Genomic DNA, 24,712 nt, shown 5'->3' with positions numbered 1-24,712 from the left:
TAATTGAAAATGATAAAGATCTGCAAAATGTTCTTGCATCTGGTCAGTCATTTTCCAGTTATGACCGTACTCGTCTTGCTAACCATTATGAGTGTCTCGATGATGCTACTGATAGAGTATTTAATGCAATTCAGCTGGAAAAACTGGGTAAGAAGTCTCCTCGCAATGCGGTTGGGCATCTGGAAAAAAGAGAATGGGATAAAGCATTATTCATGAAAGAAATATCTGAATATAAAGAGGGAGCAGATGTCAACTGGTCAGCCCTGGGACGAAAATACAATGTGACCTGTCTTGGTAATCCAACTAAAATTGCTCATAATGCTGGTCAAATCTTAAAGGCATATGCAGAGTCACAGGGTATTGATGTAAAGAAATTAACACAACAAAGGAAGTCCAAGGCAGAGAATATGAAAGGAGAGTAAGAAGAAAAAAGTTGAAGGGACCAGGGGGAGAGGTGACCGTACCCCAACCAAGGAGTGCTAAAACACTGCAGGAAACCCTGAAAATGAAAATCCTCAATGGTGAGGTTGAAATAGGTGAATTGGTGGCACCAAAAACATTTCTAAAAGAAACAATTGATAAAGATGGCCACCTGAAGGAAGAAACCTTCACAGTATTTGCAAGGAAAATACCACTAAGGAAAATACAAACAACAGAATTGAAGAGGCAGGAGAAACTTGGTGTGTTGCGGGCAAATACTGATGATTATTTTGACCATCTGGAGGATGAGGAACTGAAACAGCGGCTTTTGGATATAAATGAATATGACAAAAGTTATAATATAACCCAAATGAAAGAAAAGCTAAAAATGTTGCAACGGAGGCGTCATCTCAAGATGTGGCATGATCATAGTAGCATAGCAAACCACTCACACATTGTATTCATGGTCACCTGGCTGTATGACCCAGCCACATTCTACACCCGTGCAGAATATAAGCAGATCCATGGTACAGATGTTGATGTTGAAGCCATTGTTGAAAAACCCCACCTTTACATCATGGGAAGATCAGGTCCAACGGATGAAGAACAACTTGGATACATTGACACCCGTATAGAGGACTTGAAAGCTTCAACAACACCAGTGTCCATTGATGAAATTCCTGTGAAATTTGATGACATCAACAGGTTTTTCCATGGAGATGGTCCAGCACAAGTCGGAGTTTGAAGAGGGTCAACAGAAAGGTGGCCATTATCAATGTGTGTGTGGTATCGATGTACGTCGGAATAATGATCTTGTGCATGCATTTAGAATTCAACCCCTCTCAATGTCAGAAAAAAAGGAACTGGTCACCAGTGGGTACACCTGGAAGACAAAAAATCCAGGAAAAGTAAGTAAAGCCATACCAAAACCTGAAGGTTGATTCACTGAGAAAAGAACTCTCAAGCAGGGGTCAGGAGTATGAAGAGACAGCACTGAAAGATGAGCTCAAAGAAAGCCTGGACAAGATACTTCATGGTATGCAGAGAGTTCATTCACTTCTCTACAAGAATGAAGATGAGGACTTAAGCAAAATAAATTGCAAAAACTATGAGACTCTAAAGGCCGAACCACTACACGACATCAAAGGTCATGCCAAGAACATCCTTGATGAATTACCACATCTTGTGAGTAAAGTGGAAAGAGATGAGTTGGAGAAGTTCATTCAGGCAGCATTAGGCAATGCAGATGAAGTACGGGGATCTGACATAGAAAAGCAGTTATTCTAGTTACCAAGTATATAGAAGACAAACAAGTAAGAGGCAAGTAAGTGAAGATATATCAACCTTAATGAAAACTCTGGCTGAAATAAGTCACATCTCCTACCTGCATGACGTATACAGATGCCCAAAACGTGTCCTGCGCCTGTACAATATCACATTCTTACATGGACTTCTATGCATCAAATTAATAAGTAAACCAAAGAACCATGACACAGAGAAAATTCTATGGAAGATATTATCACAATGTGGTTGTTCACTTACCAGAGCAGTACAGGATCATTTCCCTTTATTCCTCCAACACTGAAAGCCAGGAAAGGGTTTTCAATGCCATCCGCAGGATTACCAAATCAACATCTTCAAAACGGCCTGGAGAAATTATTGGAAATGTCTTCATCAGATTACATGCAGAAGAAGAAGCAAGACTTCCATCTCTCACACTTGATTCTGAAATTTCAAAACTGGGCAAGTCTCTTTCCTTTGGTGGAAATACAGTCTTTCCATTAAACTTGATGAGAAGGCATACCTTGATACAAGCTCACATGGAGAGAATTAGTGACTACATCATTAGAGGAGCAGACATTTGGTGGACCCAGAGAGATGATGGAGTTGAATTCTTTGATGGGACTAATGAACAAGACAGTAAACCAGTGAGTATCAAAATCAATTAACTGCTGGAGAAATTTGATCTGTTTATCAGAAATTTGGAAATTAAATGGCATTCGGAAAGATGTAATGATCAGTCTTTTAATGTTTCATGAACATTTGAGAGCAAAATAATTAGAAAACAGTTGTTCAGCACAAAACGGTAAAGAATCATGATAAAAATCATTACAATGAACATGTCAGATTCAATGGTATTGAAAATAATTGACAAACATCACAAATATACTTACCTGGTTAAGTAATACTGCATTCATCCACAATAATTTGCAGGAGGGTCCAATACTCAAACACTTCAGGTCATCCACTCTCAGTGATGTCATGACCTCTGTGAAGCTGACCTGGAATGAAATCACAGATAAGGTTAAGAAGGGGCAAATAACCATACCACTTAGACGTGTCAGGATATATTCTAATGACAGACTGGTTGAAACTCTTGACCTCACACATGTACATGGTGGTAAGTAATCTACAATATACTTTTATATACTCTGATATATTGTGTATTGTCTAAGTTATCACTCAAAATTATGAAAAAATAGAACAATATTTTGTCAGTACTGTGTAATACTGTTGATGAATTGGTTATACAAGCACAAAACTATGCTAATTTAAATTGGCCTTGCATTCCCAAAAACTCTGCCTCTGACCTCCATGGACTGTAAAACAATTGTTTGTCTGACTTATAACTCTGAGCAAGAAAAATACCAAGGGACATGAACTTGTGTAAAGTTTAACAAAAATGGTTCAAGCATGATATAAAATTGAAGAATGCCAGAGATATTCCCATTAGATTTTGTCCATTAAAACTATTCATCATAATTGTCTCTACACAGGATTAAAATATTAAGTGTATAATTAAAATTTTGACACACTTCTAGATTGCCATGAAGAACAGGATGAACTTCCTGTATCAACAGATGATGCATCAGAGGAAAGTTACAGAACAATTAATAGTGACAATGAGCCGCATGTTATAATGACAGAGGTAAATTTCTTCAAAATGTCCATTATTATTTTGCTCAGTAATCATAACAACTGAACACAGTACTTGTATATCATTCTTTGTATATTACTTTACTATCAAATTACATTGACCTTTTGGCTATATACACTAGCCTGAGTGATGCATATGTCATACAAAATGCTTTAATGTGCATTTTCACTTTTACTTTTGTCCCGTACAATTCTTTGTGTCTCCAGAAAATGTATTACTGTGGTAGTGCCTTACACTTGTGAAGCTGTAATATACATATGGATAATTTCACTTGAGTTTTCAACTTTTATGTTTACTGTGTAAAACATACAAGATCAGTATAATGTCCAGAGAATGTACATAATTACATGCAAGTATCACTAACAGTGTTATTATTATAAATTGAAGTCATTTTAAGAACTGCAGTCCCTTTAGCAATGATAACAATGTCAGCTACACATACACAATGTTGACAAGTAATTCTGATTTTTTGTCACTTTCAAGAACAGTCTTATTGAACAATACTACTGAAAAGGTCTCAGAATTTACACCCATTACTTAAAGAATATAGCTTAACAATAACCAAAAGAAAAACACTTACCTTACATGTAGATTACTACAGAAGATACCATTGGACCAATTGATGATGATGGTGATGATGGTGATGATGGTACTTGTGATGATGACCTGTCACCTCCAGGCACATCAACAGCACACAGCACTTTGAATGCAAGAACAGCTGATGCAACACATCTATCGTCAGTGTTGCCTGAAAACAAAAGGCAAGAAACAGTGAGCAAAACAAGTAAAACTGTTGAATATCTTCAGTCTATACTGGGAAACATCACAGAGGTTGAACACTTTACCAAGTGTAGAAACAAAGTTGATACTTGCAATGATCAAATGTATAAGGAGGAATACAAAACAGCTAAAGCAGTCAGTACTAAATTACTCAAATATCACAGAGAAGCTTCTCAGAAAATTACAAAATGGGAGCGCCAGTTTTGTGTAGATCACAATGGACAGCTACCAAGTATTGATAACTACAAAACAAATAAAGAAATATATGACATACACCAGAACAGGGAAATTGCAGCAAAATTTCTTCAGCGTTGGGAAATTAAATATTGATCAGAATTAACAAACGAAATGCTTACCATGTGAATAGGGTTTTGTATGCTACTGGTAGCATATGGTATTGTAATTGTCATAATTTCTGGTGTGTGTTCTGTAGTAAACACCAGTGTCAGCTCTGAGCTGACTCAAATAAATCTAGTGTGACTTGAGTTATTCACACTTGAGTTAAAAACAAGTTGTGTGCCAATGTGAAATCAGGGTAGGGGAGGGTAGACTCTGCCAGTTGTCAATGGGTGATCACTTATACATGGATTTGCATAAACAAGTGTCAGTCTTTTTATCAGTTGATCATCCTTCATAGAGATTTTGTGGCAGGCCTCATTATCATAACTCAGGTACTGGTAAATCACTTGCTTTATATGAAAAATTATGACAGACAGCCTTGAATTTTAATTTTGTAAGGATAGGTCAGAGGGATTGACACCTTGTGTTTGTCTGGCTGCAGGGCTTGAGCTGTTGAATGTTGAATGTTGTCATTGAGGCCTGACCTGGTCCCAGTCAATAGATCTGAACCTAAGCTATTTGTAATATATTAGTAATTACTAAGGAATGTACATATTTCTTATCATTGTCTATACTATTTCTGTGTATTTTCACAATTAAGATATCTAAGAGTGGGAATTTTTCAGGCTGCCAGTTGGTTTCAAACCAGAATTGAATTAAATACTTTTGATTATTTCACTGTATAATAATAATACCTTCCCTTCCTCCTGTAATATAAATTTACTTCTGAGACAAGTCAATTCAGTGGCAAGACATACATCAAAACATTTTGTGTTTGATATGTGTAAATCTCATGGAAAATGGTATGATTGAATGTGACTCTCATTGATTGAACTAAATAATAATTGATATTATGTACACATACCTCTTTATCTTAGTCATAGTGACATGTTGATCATGAGTTGTGCTTCGTATTTCTTAAGCTCCTGAGAGAACACTTTCTGAAGAAAACATAAAATAAAAAGTAAGAGAAATTGTATTGAAAATCGAGCTGAGTACACTTGTTATTACTGAGCCAAACACTTTTTCAAAGGCTTGGGGACCATCACACACACACACACACACACAATCACAAATCACCACTCAGCAATATTAGAAGAATATGCTGGCAAAATGTAACATGTGCTTTGATGACTGTCTGAAGTTGTCTCTTGTCAGCTATAATGGTTTGGGTGTACAATATTGAACTTCACATTGTTATGATTGTCCTGTGTGGATTTTGCTAATGATGACACACACTGCATACAGAATTATGAAGAAAAGGACAAAAGGTGGGAAACTAATGGATGGATCATGGTTGAGCCTACTCATCAAAGCACCTCTATAGGCAGAAAGATGTGTGTGTGTGTGTGTGTGCCCCTTTGGAGGGGGTACAGGAGCTCATACCGCCATCGATGAGGGCTAGAGCTCGGTCACAAGTACGGTACTTTGCCATACACTGCAAACGATACTTTGGCAAAAGGCTTTGCTTTGCGCAAACGTCGCTGCTTTCAGCAATCGGGCGCTTCTTGCCGCATGCAGACCACGGATACGTGTATGAATATATTCATAAGTCGAATCTTCCACCAACAGGCTCAGAAGGGGGCTATCCGATGACGGATAAATTGGTTTATTGATCCAGAGAGAGAGCATGCGACTACCCGGAACAAGATTACAGAGAACTTAATACTAAACTTACCTGGAAAGCAAGCGCCTTCTTCTTTGTTGTGTCAGGCATCTTGATAAGACAAAATACCTGGGTAATTGGTGTTTTTCTAGGAAAAGCGCTCAAGTTGTGTAGTTCTCCAGTACGCTGACGTGTGCAGTGTTGACATTACGTACGTACAAGGTACAGAGGTCAAGTGATAAATTAATATTCATAACCTACTGTTCGTAGCTCATGAATAATTAATGATGCTCATGAATAATTCATATCGCAAAGCGCCGCCCCTGCATTAACGTACTCGAGATGACACTGATAAATGTCTTTAGTCACTGTTAAAGCAATGTGACCTTAGCATCTGTACAAAGTTTTATGAACTTTGATGCAGTATTTCTTGACAAATCAGCCTAATTACGAAAATTCAATGATTGACATAATACTACTACATGTCGTGAAACAAATTGATGTGCATATGTATGACCTAGGTCAATGTCCTAGTACCAACTTTGAATGATATTGGTGGAAATATGTCTGAATTACGGCTCTGTTCATGAAAAAACGTAACTAGATGGCCACCAGACATCTATATGCATGGGATTGTGAAACCCATTGACATGCATATCTATTACATAATAGAACAATAAGTCAATGTCCTTGTACCATCTTTGAATAAAATCAGTTGATACATGTCTGAATTATGGCTGCGGACATGAAAAAACGAAAAACAAAATGGCCACCATGCACGCAGCCATTATTGAATCGTATTGTGAAACAAATTCACGTGCAAACGCATGACATAGATCAATGTCCTTGTACCAACTTTGAATAAAATCAGTTGAGATGTGCCTAAGTTCAGGACATGAAAAGATCCTAACAAAATGGCTGCCACATGGCCATATTGAATCAAATTATGAAACAAATTGATGTGAATATATATGACAAAGGTTGATGTCCTTGTACCAACTTACAATAAAATTGGTTGAAATGTGCCTGAGATATGGCTCCGTACATGAAAAAATTGTAACAAAATGGCCGCCACACAGCCATATTGGATCATATCACGAAACAAATTGACGTGCATATGTATTACATAAGAGTAATCCTTGTAACAACTTTAAATGAAATCGCTCCAGGCATCTCTGAGATATCTGCGTGAACGGACGCACGCACGGACGCCACACACACACACGGACGGATGCATGCACGGACATGACTAAACCTATAAGTCCCCCCGGGGACTAAAAATATGGCTCTTAATGTTTCAGTTTGTACGGAAGTTTACTTTTCTATGCCTGCAAGGTTTTCTCTATAAAATGAGGTCTCTATGCAGTCAAGGTGTCTTATTACTTAATCCCTGAAACACCATGCATTAATCAACAAAACTACGGGACGCTTGTTAAATGCTCAAAATAAATATTTATTTTAGACAAAAAAAAAACATGATTCACCATCAATAATACTGATGGCAGTGACATCTGGAAGGATAAATACAAACACAATTCATGCACACATGAAAAATTTAAGAGAAATTTTCATTTTAATAACAATTTCTAGTTAACTTGATAAACAACAATATACACACTCTTTAACAAATTGTTTACTGATGGTATATGGAATGCACAACTATAATAAAGTATAGGCTATAATAATTATAATGAATTATTTGTCTAGCAACTATACAAAGTTGGCAAGACTGACTATTCACAACTTTCTGAAGAACACTTTGTGGAAAATAGTAAATAAGGGTAACTTATCAGACAATATCATCATTGGACACCTCACTTTCTTGGTCAGCATTTGAATCAAAGTAAGATTTCGCTGAACACTGTGTACCAAAAGAAATGCATTTAAACATAACGTAGAAGCAACAACACGCTCTCAAACTTCCAGCATGGCTAAATCAAAGCTTGACCTAAGTCAATTCATTCAGTTATATAGTCATATGACAGAAATTTTTGTCAATAAATATGAAAATGGGCTAATAAGCATGTCATTCATACCAAATTTTCAGCACACTTAATTCTATTTAAGTATGATTAATGTAACTTAAAATCCAGTTTTGCTATATGGCCAAATTATAGAAACATGCAAATGAGTTAATTATCAGAATGTGGTGCTTATCAAAGGTACAATCAATCAATGATCAATGAATATCAGAGTTCCAGTCAACATCACTGCATTCAAAATTAATATAAGCCTAATAAATTACAGAAATTCATTCAAATGTGGAAATAGGCTAATAATCAGCATGTCATGATCATCAATTTAATGTAGACCGAACTTTGACCAATATTCCTCAGTGGTCAAAATCAGTGCATTCAGTATTAATCAGTATGAAACTCATCTACAGACATTCATTTCAAATGCAAATGAGCTAATAATCAGCATCTCATGCCCATCAACCTTTGAGCATTACTAGACCCTGAGTGTAATCAATATGCCTCATAGTTCTGCTCAAAAATCAGAGCATTCCGTGTTGATATATATAGCCTAATTACAGAAAGTAATTATGCAAATGAGCAAGTCATGTTTATCAAACTTTCAGTACTGATAAACCTAGATATGATCAATTAATATTAGCGGCTCAGTGCAAATCAATTCATTCAGTCTCAATGCATGGCCTGATCACAGAAATTCATTAAATATGTAAATGGGCAAGTCATATTCGTCAAACTTTCGGTAGTACCTAAACCTAGGTATGATCAATTAATATTAGAGGCTCAGTACAAATCAATTCATTCAGTCTCAATTCATGGCCTGATCATAGAAATTCATTGAATAAGCAAATGAGGTAAATCAGCATGTTACACTCATCAAACTTTTAGCTTTTCCACAACTTAGAATGACCAAAATATCCCAGAGATTTAATAAGTTTTGCACATTAGTGTTGAAGTGGGGATAATGCATTAATTAATAGACTGAAAGATTCAATCTTGTACGAGTCACCGCCAACTCCAACCATTAACATTAATGCTCCAACAAAAACCTTGACTGAAGTCACAGTCTTGAGTAACTGTTCTCCAATAAAGTCTTGTTGGAATCAATCATACTGTACTTTAATTTTTTATTGGTGACATTGCCAAATGGTAAAATGGAGAAATGGCACTTAAATAAATTAAATTAATAAATATATAAAGGAAGTGAGGGATGGAAAACACTAAATAACACATTACCTTTATAATGATTACATCTGAATACAAGTGACATAGCAGCCGACAGAGCTCCACTGTGATATGTAGAGAATAACCATTTGTGACATGTGTTGATGAAGAAAGTGGAAATCTTTGATAGCTTATTTCAGGATGGTCTGACCAAAATTTGCAAAAATAGCAGCAAAAATACACAATTGAAGATTTCATCATGGTTTGAACATATCAAATTATGATCATCGCCTAAGAACATCTGCCAAATATCAAACAAAGCTATGAGACTGGTAGTTTTTTAGAAACAAATTTTTTGACCAAAATGGTACAAATCACCCCAAAATATAAAATTTCAGATATCATCATAATTTCAATCTTTTACAATAAGATAATCCCTAGGAACCTGCATACGAAATATCAAAGCTATTAGATTAGTTTTTGAAAAACAATCTTTTTTTACCATCAATGGCAAAATTTGCCTAGAAAATACTGAATTGCAGATTTCATCATAATTTGATTGCAGATTTCATCATAATTTGAATGTATCACCTTTTGGTTATCCTTATGAACCTGTATACCAATTATCAAAGCTATCAGATGAGCAGTTTTGGTGAAAAAAATTTTGTCCAAAACAAAAATTGCCCAAAATACAAATTTGCATATTATTGCACGATTTGAACAAATACAAAATAGGTTATCCCCAGGGACCTATATCAAAGCTGTCTGATTAGCACTTTTGAAGATGTTTGAAGATTTTTTGACCAAAATTGACACAAATTTCCACATAAATTAAAGTGTCTATGCCATGCCGAAAACAACAACTTTTAAAAATGAAAAATCAATCTCTATACTTTGGAGATAAGTTTTGCCCATATCTCACATTGAGAGTTGTGTGCTGTAGATAATTATAGGCAAGTAAAAGTTGCAGGTGGGTGTGCTCTCTAAAGATAAGTTGGTAAACTTTTTTCACCCTTCCACAGTTCACACCAAGCTTGATCTAAATATTTCACACCTCTAAAGTTCTCCTTGAAAATAACTGAATTGCAAGGGATTCTTTTAATACATAATGACCATACAGTTGATCTACGTCACTCAGTTCCTCCTGTTCAGTTTCTGGTCAACCAGATGCAAAAACTCCATAATTTTTGCCAAAAAACAGTAAAATTAGCCTCAAAGAGACAAATTTGCATATTTCATCACAGTTTGAACAAATTTGATGTAGGTTATCCCTGAAGACCTGTATTCCAGATAATGAAGGAATTGGACAGGCCATTTTGAAGCAGCAGCTTGGAATGTACAAAGTTGACAGACGCTTTACGCCAGTACCACACAGCCACCTGTTAGATGAGCTCAGTGTTGGTGACAACGGAGCTAAAAAGACATCACTGCCACTGTGCACCTCTTCCAAGGCCACCATATGGTAGCTGAATTTTGTTTTTCAGGAACAAGGGTATTATCTGCTCCTTTTTTAGATTTATGTTCAATTTCAAATTAAAGGATTTGAAATAATAATTTTTGTATATATTTTATATATATTGGTTCACTTGTTATGCCAAAAAACGATGTAAGCAAATGAGCATACAGAAGATTTAGAAATATGCAGGTTTTTCAAATCTGACAACAAAAAGTGTTTTTGCAACACGGAAGAGCATGAAATTCAGGTATCATTTTGATGATATCCATCATATTTCCAATAAAGATAGGTATTTCTATCAATGTCTCTCCTGTTCCTTTACTTACTTAAAGAGGCACTCCCACTTGGTAACATTTTTAAAACACATTCTTTTCATGCCAACGGTCTATATTTGACATGGCGACTGCGCGCAGATCGCGAGATATCGATAAAAACATGTCATTTCCCGAGAGTATTTTTCACATCCCGAAGTTTTACAATCGTTTCTGATTTTGACCCGATATTACCCGAAGGTTTGTTGTTGTGCTGATTGACGATATTCTAGGGAGTCTACAATAAGTTCGAACGACGCAATTAATTTACTTCCCACTGCAAAGACTTTATATACAGCATTATGCCTTTACCTCAGGTAAGTTTTGTAAAACTTCTCCTTAGTTTTTGTCGTTTTCATTATTTTTAATCAGTTGTACTAAATTTTTAACCAATACCACATAAACATCAGTTTTTACGTGTCAAATATTAGCCCCCTCCGATGACTACATTTTGTCGTCTGCCACACAGTACGCCGCGCGCGTGGTATGCGTCTATGCATACCACTCGGCGGCCGCTATGTATCAACCACACGTTATGCGAATTCCGGTGGAATCAAACTTTGTTTTCCGTTTTTTCTCAGAGTCAGTAAGACTCGGCTTTCCCCCAGGGGGCATGACCGATCACCGACGCGAGTGGTACTGTGGCATACAGCAACGTAAGCGTAGACTCGTTCTCCATAGCTTAGTTGACAATGGCCCCAGTGCCGAACGTTCGATGTTCGGAAGCTGAATTTAGGTGGGCCACCGGAATTCAAACTTTTCCTTTTTTGAGGACATGTTTTTCTCGATATCTCGTGATCCGCGCGCAGTCGCCACGTCAAATATCGACCGTTGGCATTAAAAAAATGTGCTTTAAAAATGTTACCAAGTGGGAGTGCCACTTTAACACTGTAATTGAAACCCCTTATCACTTGAACATACACTGCTGTTTGTTTGTCCATAATCACTGCTAAATGAGCTACCGTGTTGACCTTATCAAGGGATAATATTGGTTATTCAACATCTCAACATATGCTAAATGATATGAATGTTCTTTCATATTATTAGTATATATTCAATGATTCAAAGTCTGGCTTAAAGATCAATTTTGCAATGATAATACTGCATTACTGCATATTGGGTTTTTACAAAGTGAATGCTAGTAGTAATGCTCTTCATAGTAATGAAAAAACAATTTAAACAATCACAGAGAACAAAAATGCTGAAAAAGTATGGAACTGTTACTGTGGGGCCTAAAATTTGTAGTTTTCGTTTTACTTTGACTGTATGTCTTGACCTCTTTACCAGAGTTCTGACACATTTTCATAATGGTTTGACAACATTGTGCTGTGATCCGGGTGATTTTATATAGATATAATCAGGAAGCCGGTTTTGCTTTCTGAAAAAGAAAAAGCTTCATTCAAATGATACAGTTGTTGCACTGAAGTAAGTTGTCTTTGTAGGACTCATGCATGTCACACCTTGGCTGCACAACAACAATATCATAGATTCATGGTTGATTGGAAAGAGGCTGCCTACATATAAAGCTACAATCATCATGTATTCTGAACAATACAGTGCTATCTAAAAATGCAAAAGTAATCAAAACTTGCATTGGCATATTGAGCCACTTATTCAACTGGGTAATATTTCTCTGAAATAAAATATTTCCTTTGAACAAATAATGTACCATCAGTGCATGCATTTTTCAAGAAAGGCTATTGAAATGTACTCTGTATGATGTTGTCATTTTTTTCGGTGCATACATGTGTTCATTTCTAGGAAACTGACAGCCCAGACTTTTAAAAGAACTAGATGTTTGCAATTATCCTGACATCTGCTGACTCAAATGCTTCAAAAGTGAAAACCTTTTTGTTGAATTTGATATAGACAAACACTGCAGCTTGAGCTTTAATATCTATGTAACACATAATGAAAAACTATCATTTTCAGGTTTCCATTGCACTGCCCATTCAGTTTGATGCATCTTTCATAACCCTTCACAGCCTTGTTAGAGTGTTAGACAAATCCCTGAAAGTTTCACTGTTGCATACATTTACACAGTGGCATATGTTACACATTGTCTTGGAAGGACTAAGCAGTGGAATCAGTTGGCGACGGTCACTTGTTACTGAAATTCATACTTAATGGTTTATGAATTTGGTTTTGAGAAACTGAGACACAAACATCTCAAAATCAGCTCTTGCTGTAAAATTCTGAAATGCTGATGCAATATGGTTATGTTTTGATATAACAGTGTAATTAACAAAGTCATCATGCCTTCACTGGTGATTATTCATTTTCAGTAATGTATGAATACATTACACTGTTATATCAAAACACTACCAGCTATACCGGTACTATGTTTCTTTAACAATCACCATGCACAAAGTAATAAAAAAGTTTATTAAATGTCCCGGGATGCAGAATCTGGAGAGAATTACCACCCCTCCCATTACTGTCTGTTCTAATGTAATAGCAATTTGGGAGTATTTGAGGCTATTGAACAGAGGATTTAAAGAAACTTTATCAGCAATGATGTAGTATAATCAATGATTAAGGAACAATTTATGACATTTAGCCTGGCCTAATGTACAAAATATGATCATAGATCATAAATCTCTAATGCACATGTGGGATTACTGTAAATATTTTATTACATGCCTCACATATAGTGTTGCATGCTCCATTGAATCCGATGGTAACTCATTGATAATGCCACAGGCTGCATAGTCATCATTTAGCTGAAAGTGAACTGAAACTATTTTCACCTTGACAACTTCAGGATTTAAAAATGATAAAATTAAATGTTTTACATAGGAAATACTGTTTGTACAAAATTATGTGAAGAAAACTGATAAACTGCATAACTGTGATTAAAATACATCATGTTTGTTGACTATTTCCTCAAGCCTAGCATAGCGTACAAGGTAGAGGTCACACCTAAATGAGCATGATCATCAAATTTGTAAACAAATGCCGCCATACTTGGTTATTTCTCTGCCGTGATTTGTAAGGATCGTGCGATCGGTTGTTGTTTTTCTGTCAGAGGGTATTTAAAAATGGCGACGTGGGCACAGTTTAACACCGACTAAGCCCTTGAGCATGTTTTTCTAGAACTAATAGTGGAATTGTCACTGATCGTGAAACTGAACTCGACGGAGATAGCAGAAGTCAAATTTAAAATTGTAACTCTAATACCGAACTTGAATATGTTTCTAAACCAGTTGAGCAAAGACAGAGATTGCAAGCAAGACAGGAAGGTAGGCCAGATGCATGTTGAGAGAAAAGTGCGACAAAGGGCCGGTGACCGACGTCACAAACGTTGATGGGGTATCCAGTGGATGTTGTACGACATCAATCTATCAATGACAATTACACATCGGACTAGCTACCAGTATATAAGCTTATATATAATATAGCTCGTTTTTGAATGTCAGATGATACCTGTTGTTCGAAGATGAACTAGTAATAAATATGCATATTAACGTCATTTATGTTGACTATACATGTTTTAAAGTATGTGTTCCCCCCCTAATGAATTTGAGTTAATAAAACGTAAGTAGTAATTTTTAAAGTGTTACGCTGAAAAAAATACATTATTTATATATTGAAATAACAAAAATGCAACATTTTTTATTTTTTTTTGTAATATCCAATATGGCCACCATGATCACGTGATCTTCTGGGTGTGTCACATGACCTCTTGTGCATTTTTATGATGCTCTGTCATATTGCCATACTCACTGAAAAAATTGTCCCGAATACTCTTATAATTACAAAGATATTTATAGCTCATGCATGGAAATCAATATTTATAAGGCCATATTTCCATGGAAAACTACGTTCAGGAATGCATGTATAAAAATTCATTATGCAGTGAAAGTGTTAAATAGGCAAATTAGGAATTGGCTGAAAATAAAAAATGTTAAATGACTTTAAATAATGTTGTATCATAGTATCTTTAATCTATCAATCAATCAAAAGCATTTATATTGCACCAAAATCCATTACGAGGTAATGTTCTAAGGCGCTGAACAAGAACACAAAAATCAAAAAGCTCTCTCAAAGGGATGCGATTTCAAGCCCTTTTTAAAGGTGATCAACGTAGGTGACTGGCGAAGTTCCAACGGAAGACTGTTCCACAAATCGGGAGCACATCTTGAGAAGGAGCGTTTCCCATACGTTTGCAGGTTACACCGTGGCACATGAAGAAGATTTTTCTCATTTGATCGAAGTAGGCGAGGTGAAGGTTTGATGTGAAGCAGATCTGATAAATACACAGGAGCAGTGCCATTTAATGCCTTGTATGTAATCAGAAGAATTTTGTAATGGATCCTGTATTGTACCGGTAACCAATGAAGTTCCTTAAGTGTAGAGGTGATGTGGTCAGATTTCCTTATCCTTGACACAATCCTAGCTGCAGTGTTTTGGGCATGTTGGAGTGGCTTGATGTCCTTTGAAGGTAGTCCAAACAGGAGAGCGTTACAGTAGTCTAATTTGGATGTGATGAAGGCATGCATAACTATCTGACAGGTTTCTTTTGTGAGATATTTACGGATGTGACCAATTTTCCTGAGATGATAGTAGATGGCTTTGCATGTGGTGGCAATATGCTTCCTGAAGGTGAGTCGATCATCAAAAGTCACTCCGATATTACGGGCTGAACTTACAAGCTGAACAACAGATGATCCAATGTTGATAGAGTCGATAGGATGAAGTGTTTGGGCAAATTGGGATCGAATTAATAGGACTTCTGTTTTACCATCATTTAGTTGAAGTTTGTTCTGAGTCATCCACGATTTAATTTCCTGAATGGCTATTTCCATCTTCCTCACCGCTGATGATGTGTCGGGCCGTGAGAAGAATTGGTATAACTGGTTGTCATCGGCGTATTGGTGAAAATCCAGATTGTGATGTCTGATGAGCTCAGCAAGTGGAGAAAAATAGATGCAGAATAACAGTGGTCCTAACACAGAGCCCTGCGGTACTCCAAAATTCAGGTGTTGAGGTTCTGAAGTGCTGCCAAATATGGATATTGATTGGTATCTATTCTTGAGGTATGACGAGAACCACTGTAATGGGATGCCTGTAATGCCAAGTTTTGACAATCTTGAAATCAGTATGTCATGGTCAATGGTGTCGAATGCGGCTAACAGATCCAACAGAACAAGAAGTACACATTTGCCTCCATCGAGTGCCCTGCATAAATCATCGTTGACTTTGACAAGTGCAGTTTCAGTGCTATGATTTGTCCTGTATGCTGATTGGAAAGGCTCCAGCAGCGAATTGGCCGACAGATGCAACAATTTTCTCCAGAACTTTCGAGAGAAAAGGTAAGTTTGAAACAGTTCTGTAATTCTTTAAGATATTGGCATCAAGTGAGGGTTTCTTGAGTACTGGAGTGACAATCGCAGACTTGAATGAATCAGGAACAACTCCGTCAGTAAGCGACAAGTTGATGATGGCAGTCATTATAGGTAGAAGATGTTCGTGGCACCGTTTCAGCAATGAAGTAGGGATTGGATCAAGTGAACAAGATTTTGATGGTGAATTTGTGATAATCCTGCTGATGTCCTGGACCTGAAATCCGACAATGATGAGGAAGTGATGATTTCTAAGAAGTCGAAGTTAGTTGATGTGTCTGCTATGTCTAGGCCTGAACGGATGTCCCTAATTTTCTTCACAAAGTAATGGCTGAACTGTTCCACGAGTTCCACTTTTTTAATGGACATAGCCAGTTTTGTCAACTTTAGTCTAGTCAATACAGAAAGTATCCCTAATTAGGAAAGTTCATTTAATAGGCAAATTAGAAATTGGCTGAAGTAAAAATGCTTAAAGGTGTACAGTCACCTGTAATCTAAATATGCCCTTATATGGTCAAAGGGGTGTTCCTTAGTATTCAAAATGCCCATGTTAGGGCACTGTTTTTAAAAAGCAGCCACACGCTTAAAATCTGTGATAGGTTAGATTTTCTCTTTCCATGGTAACTGTGGCAAAATTGGAACAGGTGATAGTATACCTTTAACGACTTTCAAAAATGTTGTATTATAGTATATGTAGCAAGATTCATCAACTTTGGTCGAGTCGATTCAGATATATATCCCTAATTAGAAACGTTCATTACATATGCAAATAAGGAATTGGCTGAAGTAAACTAAGCAATGACTTTCAATAATGCTTTATCACAGTATCTTAAATGTACATAGCAAGTTTTGTCAACTTTGGTCAAGTCAATACAGATAAATATTCCTAATTAGAAAAGTTCATCAAATATGCATGTTAGAAATTGGCTGAAGTAAAAAGGCTTAAAGACTTTCAATAATGTTGTATTATAGTATATGTAGCAAGATTCATCAACTTTGGTCAAGTCAAATCAGATATATATCCCTAATTAGAAACGTTCATTACATATTCAAATAAGGAATTAGCTGAAGTAAAACTAATTAATGACTTTCAATAATGCCATATCATACTTAGTCTGTCTTCAATGTACATAGCAAGTTTCATCAACTTTGGTCAAGTCAATTCAGATATATCACTAATTAGGAAAGTTCATTAAATATGCAAATAAGGAATAGGCTGCAGTAAAAATGCTTAATATGCAAATTAGGAGTTGGATGAAGTAAAAATGCTTAATGACTTTGAAGAATATTGTATCATAGTATCTTAAATATATATTTAGCAAGTTTCATCAACTATCTAGTCAATTCCAATATATATCCCTACTTAGGAAAGTTCATAGAATATGCAAATTAGAAATTATCCTACATTTCACCCCTTAATATCTGTGACAGCTGATACATTTTGGTGTGATCAATGTTTGTAGCAAATCTCATCATATTGTGTTCAGTCATTCTCAGTGTATATCCGCTTTTTTCTAAGATACTTAATTATGCAAATGAGCCATTTTTGAGATATTGAGCACACAGACAGTCAGACAAACAGACAGGCAGACAGACATCGCTGCACCATATGCTCACATGTGTGAACACATGAGCAAAAGATGGCAAAAATAGCCTCAAAAATACACAACTGGGATTGTGTCTCTTGCCTGTTACTTCAAGTCTTTGGAAACTCCAGCAGTACTAATTTCAAGTCTTCAAGACCTTCACTGCAACGCCGTATTTATACTGTGGACTATGTGCAACTTCAAGCCTGCAAGCCAAAGGACTGTTCATACATCAGACTGACTGTTACAACTCTGAGACTTGAGCTTTGCCGTCCCAGCTGAGATAAGTAGTCTGTACACTTTTATAGTTTATATTCTATCCCTTGACTTAGCAATTATAGTTTTATTTTTCGTAATAAATTTCGTTTTATACGGAAACTGCTGAGTTCACCTTTTGTTCGTTTTCTATCACATAACAAATTGGAGTGTGGGGGAAAATGACATATATAACACCTTGAACACAATCTGAGTATCTGTACCAAATATCAACGCAGTCTATTAAGTGGTTTTTGACTTTTTGTCATTTACGGAAAATTTTCACTGTCCGACGTCAATTACCCCCCTCCCCCCCAAAAAAAAATTGCAGATATCATCATAATTTCTATTTATCACATTAAGTTCATTTGTAGGAACCTGTATACTAAATGTAAAAGCTATCAGAGCAATACTTTTTAAGAAATACATTTTTTGACCAAAAATGGCAAAAATTCCCCCAAAAGTACAAAATTGCAGCAGATTTCATTATAATTTCAATATATCAATATATCACATCTAGTTTATCTGTAGGAACCTGTATACCAAATTTCAAAGCTATCAGACGAATGCTTTCTGAGAAACACATTTTTTGACCAAAAATGGCAAAAATTGCCCCAAAATTACAAAATTGTAGGTTTCATCATGATTTGAATATATCATATTTTTCTTATACCTATTAACCTGTCTACAAAATATCAAAGCTGTCAGACAAGTGCTTCTGATGATATAAATTTTTTGAATAAACATGACAAAAATTGCCTCAAAAATACAAATTTGCATATTTCTGCACAATTTGAACAAATCGAAAATAGATCATCACTAGGGACCTATTTACCAAATGTCAAAGCTATCTGACCAGTATTCAAGAAGAAGATTTTTGAAGATTTTTTGACCAAAATTGACAAAAATTACCTTAAAAATTCAAATATGCAAATTTCACCACAATTTGAAGAAATCTAACTGAAGTCACTCTAAGTAAACTGTATATCAAATTTCAAAGCAATCGGACATGCGGTTTCAGAGAAGAATAATTTTTTACCAAAAACAGCAAAAAATTCCCAAAAAATGCAAATATGCAAATTTCACCACGATTTGAACAAACTTAAGTGAGGTCACCCCGAGTGAACTGCATATCAAATTTCAAAGCAATCAGACTTGCGGTTTCAGAGGAGAAGGCAATTGTTGACGGACGACGGACGGACGGACAGATGACAATGGATGACAACGGAAAATCAGCATATTTGTTAAGCTCTGCGTTGTTGACAGCGGAGCTAAGTGAATCCTGGGTGGCCAAAATTTGATTGTTGTGTGAAAATGTGGTGAGCATTGGGAGGCCATATGGTACTATTCTTAGGCAAAGTTGTTCAAAAATTGCTGCAAAAATGACTGAGAAATCATAGGTGACGGATGCACGGATGGACAGACACTGCGTGGGGACTAAAAAACATTATGCAGCCAAAACATGGGACCTTTGGTACCCTCAAGGCAGGAGACCATATGCCCTCCCCCTCCCTCCTTCCGTCAGGCAAATGGTCACCTACCCTGAGCACAAAGTTCCATGTTCGGGCTATAATATACTATTGATTTCACAGTATTCTATAAAATAAACAAAATTCTCCATGCAGTGGTACGTTCACTATTAGATGTAGAATTATAGGAGTACCTCTCACTTATTCAGAATTTCAGAAAATCTTTCAAGAGGCTTTCTTTATTACCCATCAGCATTGCAAACATCTCAAAATATCTATATAACGGTGATGTTTTCTTTGTTAAGTTACAATTCACATGATTATTATAGAGAAGAATGTTAATAAGATGAAATATCATGATAAACATTTTGTGATGGAAACAATATGTATTGTTTTAAATATCAAGAAATTGTAGAGTCTCTTCAATATCACAAAAAGTACTGGAAGTTGCTTACAGGCAAACTTTACTTGGTAAAATAACTGTATATGTAATAACAGACCCTGCAACTACTTTGGTAAAGACTGATGCCCTATATTTTTTGAAAAGATCTTGTCTTCTTCTTTGAAAGCTAGCAGACACCAAATACCTTGATGTTCAGCTTAATGTACAGTGCCCCATATATATTTACACTTTAAAAAATATTTTTGATATTGCCCCTTTCATGGAGAGCACTCGGCAGTATTTTGCATTTATGGAATTTATACCGAAAAACACTTACCAGATTGTGCATTCATATTTCTTATACTTGGACATACTTATTCATCTTATGTAATTTTTATTAAAGAACCATATTTACAAACAACAAATAGTGTAAATATGCATGCAAATCAGTAACTGTCTACCATTGTTAACCTGAATGTAAACCTTGCATTACATGTCAAAAAATGAGAAAGCATGGAAGTCTTGTTATCAGACTTGTCAACTTCGCATATATCAATTATTCTCTATGCTTCTATTAGGGGTTTTGACAAAATCAACTTGACATATTCAGTTAACATACGCATCTATCTCCTGTGGACATGTCACCTTCAAAGACTTACGGATGTCATTCATGTGTAAGTCAATGCATTTGAGATCATGAAAGCCCAAACCTCATCAGAATAGTCATTACATTGTGCTGTATGATTACCGGTCAGTTTAACCATAGGGTCTATGGTTTACCAGTTGGTGAATATATACTGCTGATATATACTACAGTCTACTACCATTGATCCTGGTATAAAACCTGCAGATCTTTGAACTTTGACCGCCAAATTTACCCAACACTAATAATAATATGCAAGTCCCTTTCCTGGTTAATTAACTTTCGGTATACTAATAAAAAGTAATAAATGTATGGGCGTCTTCAAATCATATCTGAGATTATTTGAAGTGGACCCACAAAGCCTTTTCCAGGATTATATATTTACTCAACTGACGTACAGAAACTTTACAGGCACATGAGCTGCAACTTTTGGCATTATTTTCATGATTTTATATTTAGATTATGATTAGTTCATAGAAATGTTCTTACTCAAAGATGTGTACTCAAGTATTCTTATCCACTGAGTGGGACTGCGTTGCGAGGTTTCAGTAAGACAAATAATAAACGGTACGTGCTACACCCAAATATGGCTACCTCCATACAACTACATGATAAACAGTATAAATGGTACATGTACACATTTGAATCTTTACAAATACAACATGGTGCAACCCACTGAAAGGACAGGAAAGGGATTCACTCCACTTTGACAAAAAATTCTCTGTTTTGCACATAACATATGGCAACATTTTGTAAATAGCGAAAAATTTAAATTGAACAAATATCTGTTCAATTTCTTGCCTATTCTGCCACAAGTAAACGTTGTTTAGGTGTAGTTATATCATTCAATTTGCAGATTGCAATGAATATCTGAGGAAATTGGAGATACCTTGAGGTTGGACAAATTTCTCTGAGTTGCCGCTCATGGGCCTTTAAGGATATATGTTATATAATCACTAGCTTATGGTGTATGATCACTTGAAATTAATTTTTTACACTACTGCCAAGTTGTTGTACTGAAAGTAATCATTTTGTGTATGGCTTCTAAAAGTTCACAGTCTAAAGTCCACATAGGCAATTCCTCCAACAGAGCCATCCAGTCAGTACTTTGAAATTGAATTTATAAAGTGAAAGACTGAATATACAGGTTAGCTATGATGTACTCTACCTCTGTATGGCTTGCACAGATGTATTATAATAAAGCCCCATTCAGGGCATCAGAATTAGGAAATCTGGTCAGTATATTCATATCTTATCATAATCAACCATGCCCATATTGCTCCATCCTTGTGATGTTCATATGCAGCTGTGATATTCTATGGTAACCCTAAAGATGTACACATTACACGTCATCAGATTTAGAGTGTTCCTGAACTGCATTTGCAACTTAAACGTAAATAAAGGGGAAAAAAATGACTAACACTCTCTACCTAAGGGCAGCGTTGCCAACATAAACTTTTGAAGGACTTAGAGGAACAGGGATAGTATTTAAAATCTTGTAATGTCTTCCTAGGGTGGTAGTTTCATTGAAGGTCATGCCCTTTTTGTAGAAGCTCCAGAAGAAATTCAAGAGTTGCAGACTGGAATGAACCTCAAAACTGGTAGTAATAATTTGTAACTTGACAGTATTACAATGCATATGTATGTGACACCTGTTGACAAGGTAACACTCAGTGTAAACATGCAACATGCCTGCCATCTCCACGCCATATGAAGATCTGGCATGATTGAAATCCATGCAGAGGGTGTTGACACAGAGGAGAGTTTTGGGTGAAAGGATATACATTGTAATATCATACAGAACCATAAATCATACAAAACCATAAATAGTTCTTCCATGGTGCCTATTTTGAATCCCATTGCCTTTTCTTACAGTATTCATTGATGTGGAGGAATATTGTTGAGTAGTCTTTACCTCTGTAAAAACCTTATGTATAAATTATAAATGAAGCCTAGTAAATATTTCTATAGTTATGTGTGTGGCTGAATAAATGTAGAACCTTAGTAAATATGTAAGGTTTTCCTGTCATTTGCAAAATTGTGGGCAAAGAGGCATATGATACCAAATACCACCTGTTCTTCTGTATAAGCACAAAACACACTCATTTTACTGTGAAACATTAGGAACAGGCAATATTGGGTATTTATATCACACTTGTATTGATGGCCCAAAAACAGGGATCTGATTGGTCAACATGCAAAAAGAGCCATGGTATGTATGCGATATAGCACAGCTGGCACATATGCAAGATCTTGGCAAGAGCAAAAATCTTTTCATGACGTTCCAGGCAAGAACTTCAATATACTGTTATGATATAATAGTAATAAATCACACTCAGCAATGGTATATACCACATGGCTTTGACCAGTTCACTTTATATATGCACTCGCTATCGCTTATGCATATGTCGTGAACAGGTAAAAATCATATTATTTCATACCAGCATTATGGTATATACAAGTGCAGCAATCTGACTGGTTGAGAAGTGAAAAAAATCGTGGTATTGGCAATTAACCACGGTTGGCACACGCGCGAACTCTCGGCAAGTGCAAAAAGCCTTTTTTGATGTTCCATTCCAAAATTTCAATATACTGTAATGATATAATAGCAATGAAGCACACCCATTAGTAAATACTATTAAATTTTGACCAGTCAACTACATATTTGCACTCGCTATCGCTCATGCAAATATGTCGTGAACTGGTCAAAATCTCATGGTATACCATTGCTGGGGGTGCTTTAAGAGGATACCGTTGTAGGGTATGGGTATGGTTGCTTAAATATACCATGAAGGTATCACATAGTCAAAAATTCACACACAGTCATACATTTCACCGGCTGGAAGGTATTCATATGCTGTGTCCATAATAAGGTACTTGATAGGTGTTGGATGTTTGCATATGATGGGTATTTCATGGGTGTTGGTTGGATATTACTTGATTATCACTAACAGTATCTACACTTTGATGTCCCTTATCTATTGATATGTTAATTGATATTTAGAGCTGAAGGAAAAGAACACTTGTCAACTGATGTACACTGAATCAGATGAATCTATCACCATGAAGCATGAATAATGTCAACTATGAAAGGCAATTTAAATCACCTATTAAGTCTCACTTATTACATAGACTTGGACTTTCATACATATGGGAATCTATAAATATCACTTGCTTACGGCAAACTGAACTTCTTATTATTTTTCAAGGACCATTGAACTGTACTTTGTAATACAGTTTGTTCAATGTTAATCCTTTCTCACAACCAACACAGAAAGTGGTAGCAGTGTAGATTGTATCCAACAAGCAATATATTTTTAGGTAAGTTTTGATATTGGCTTGTTTTTTCTAAAAAAGCACCACCATCTGACATACTTCTGTTTTAGTTAAATTGCTGAATGGCTATTGAAAATGACACAATCACATCCTATCAACAATTTGTAATCATTTAAGATTTGCAGTCATGATCTCAAGAGGATTTCAAGTTACAAAGATAAACTCTATAATACCAGTAAAATGTCTACATTTGCTGACTTTTAAAAGGTGAAAATATTTCCACATATTAGTGCACTTATTTGTTTACAAGACAGATGTACTCTTACAATACATATAAAATCATAGCTTGACAATAATAAAATGTGATAAATATTTAATAGCTAATCTTAGTCACTGTCTGGACAGATAGGTTTGAATCAGAGTCATCACCACCTCAGATACATGTGAAGCAGACTGATCAGTCTTCGGATTCTTCAGGATCAGATTCATTACCCTCTTAAGGTTAGTGATTACCACTGGAATTCATCTGGGCTTTGCCATTGTTAGTTAGACCATCTTCATCACTACTTGTTTCTTCACAATCACTTCGGTCATCTTTTTCAACCTGGGAAAAAGCATACAGAAATGCTAATCATTTGAAGTATATGTAACTTGGTAAAATTACTTTTTTCTGATCAGGTGCATCAGGGAAATTAGAAAGCAGCTTTATCTTCTCCAAAGAAGTCACTATATAGGATTCCCTGTTAAGAAAAACTGTTTTCCAAAACAA

General features: G+C 35.9%; 2 protein-coding genes across 4 annotated transcripts in view; one reads left to right on the top strand and one right to left on the bottom strand.

The window, feature by feature from the left end:
• The first annotated feature begins 1,907 nt into the window (after positions 1–1,907).
• On the top strand, positions 1,908–5,290 carry LOC139139710 (uncharacterized). The gene is made up of 4 exons (XM_070708570.1): positions 1,908–2,348; positions 2,635–2,821; positions 3,243–3,349; positions 3,950–5,290. Exons 1-4 carry the CDS (start codon positions 1,908–1,910, stop codon positions 4,466–4,468), a joined length of 1,254 nt encoding a protein of 417 aa, XP_070564671.1. The 3' UTR covers positions 4,469–5,290.
• A 2,222-nt stretch (positions 5,291–7,512) lies between these two features.
• The window catches only part of LOC139141338 (ceramide synthase 6-like), a 281,300-nt gene continuing 264,100 nt past the window's right edge, over positions 7,513–24,712 (bottom strand). For all 3 annotated transcript variants that reach the window (XM_070710972.1, XM_070710975.1, XM_070710974.1), the window contains one exon: positions 7,513–24,547. In XM_070710972.1, the coding sequence (XP_070567073.1) occupies positions 24,446–24,547 (102 nt within the window). In that variant the 3' untranslated portion in view covers positions 7,513–24,445. The remainder of the gene's footprint in view (positions 24,548–24,712) is intronic.

Source organism: Ptychodera flava, chromosome 9 (genome assembly GCF_041260155.1).
Source record: "Ptychodera flava strain L36383 chromosome 9, AS_Pfla_20210202, whole genome shotgun sequence".
NCBI classification, from domain to species: domain Eukaryota; kingdom Metazoa; phylum Hemichordata; class Enteropneusta; family Ptychoderidae; genus Ptychodera; species Ptychodera flava.
This window is presented reverse-complemented; position numbering and strand designations above follow the sequence as displayed.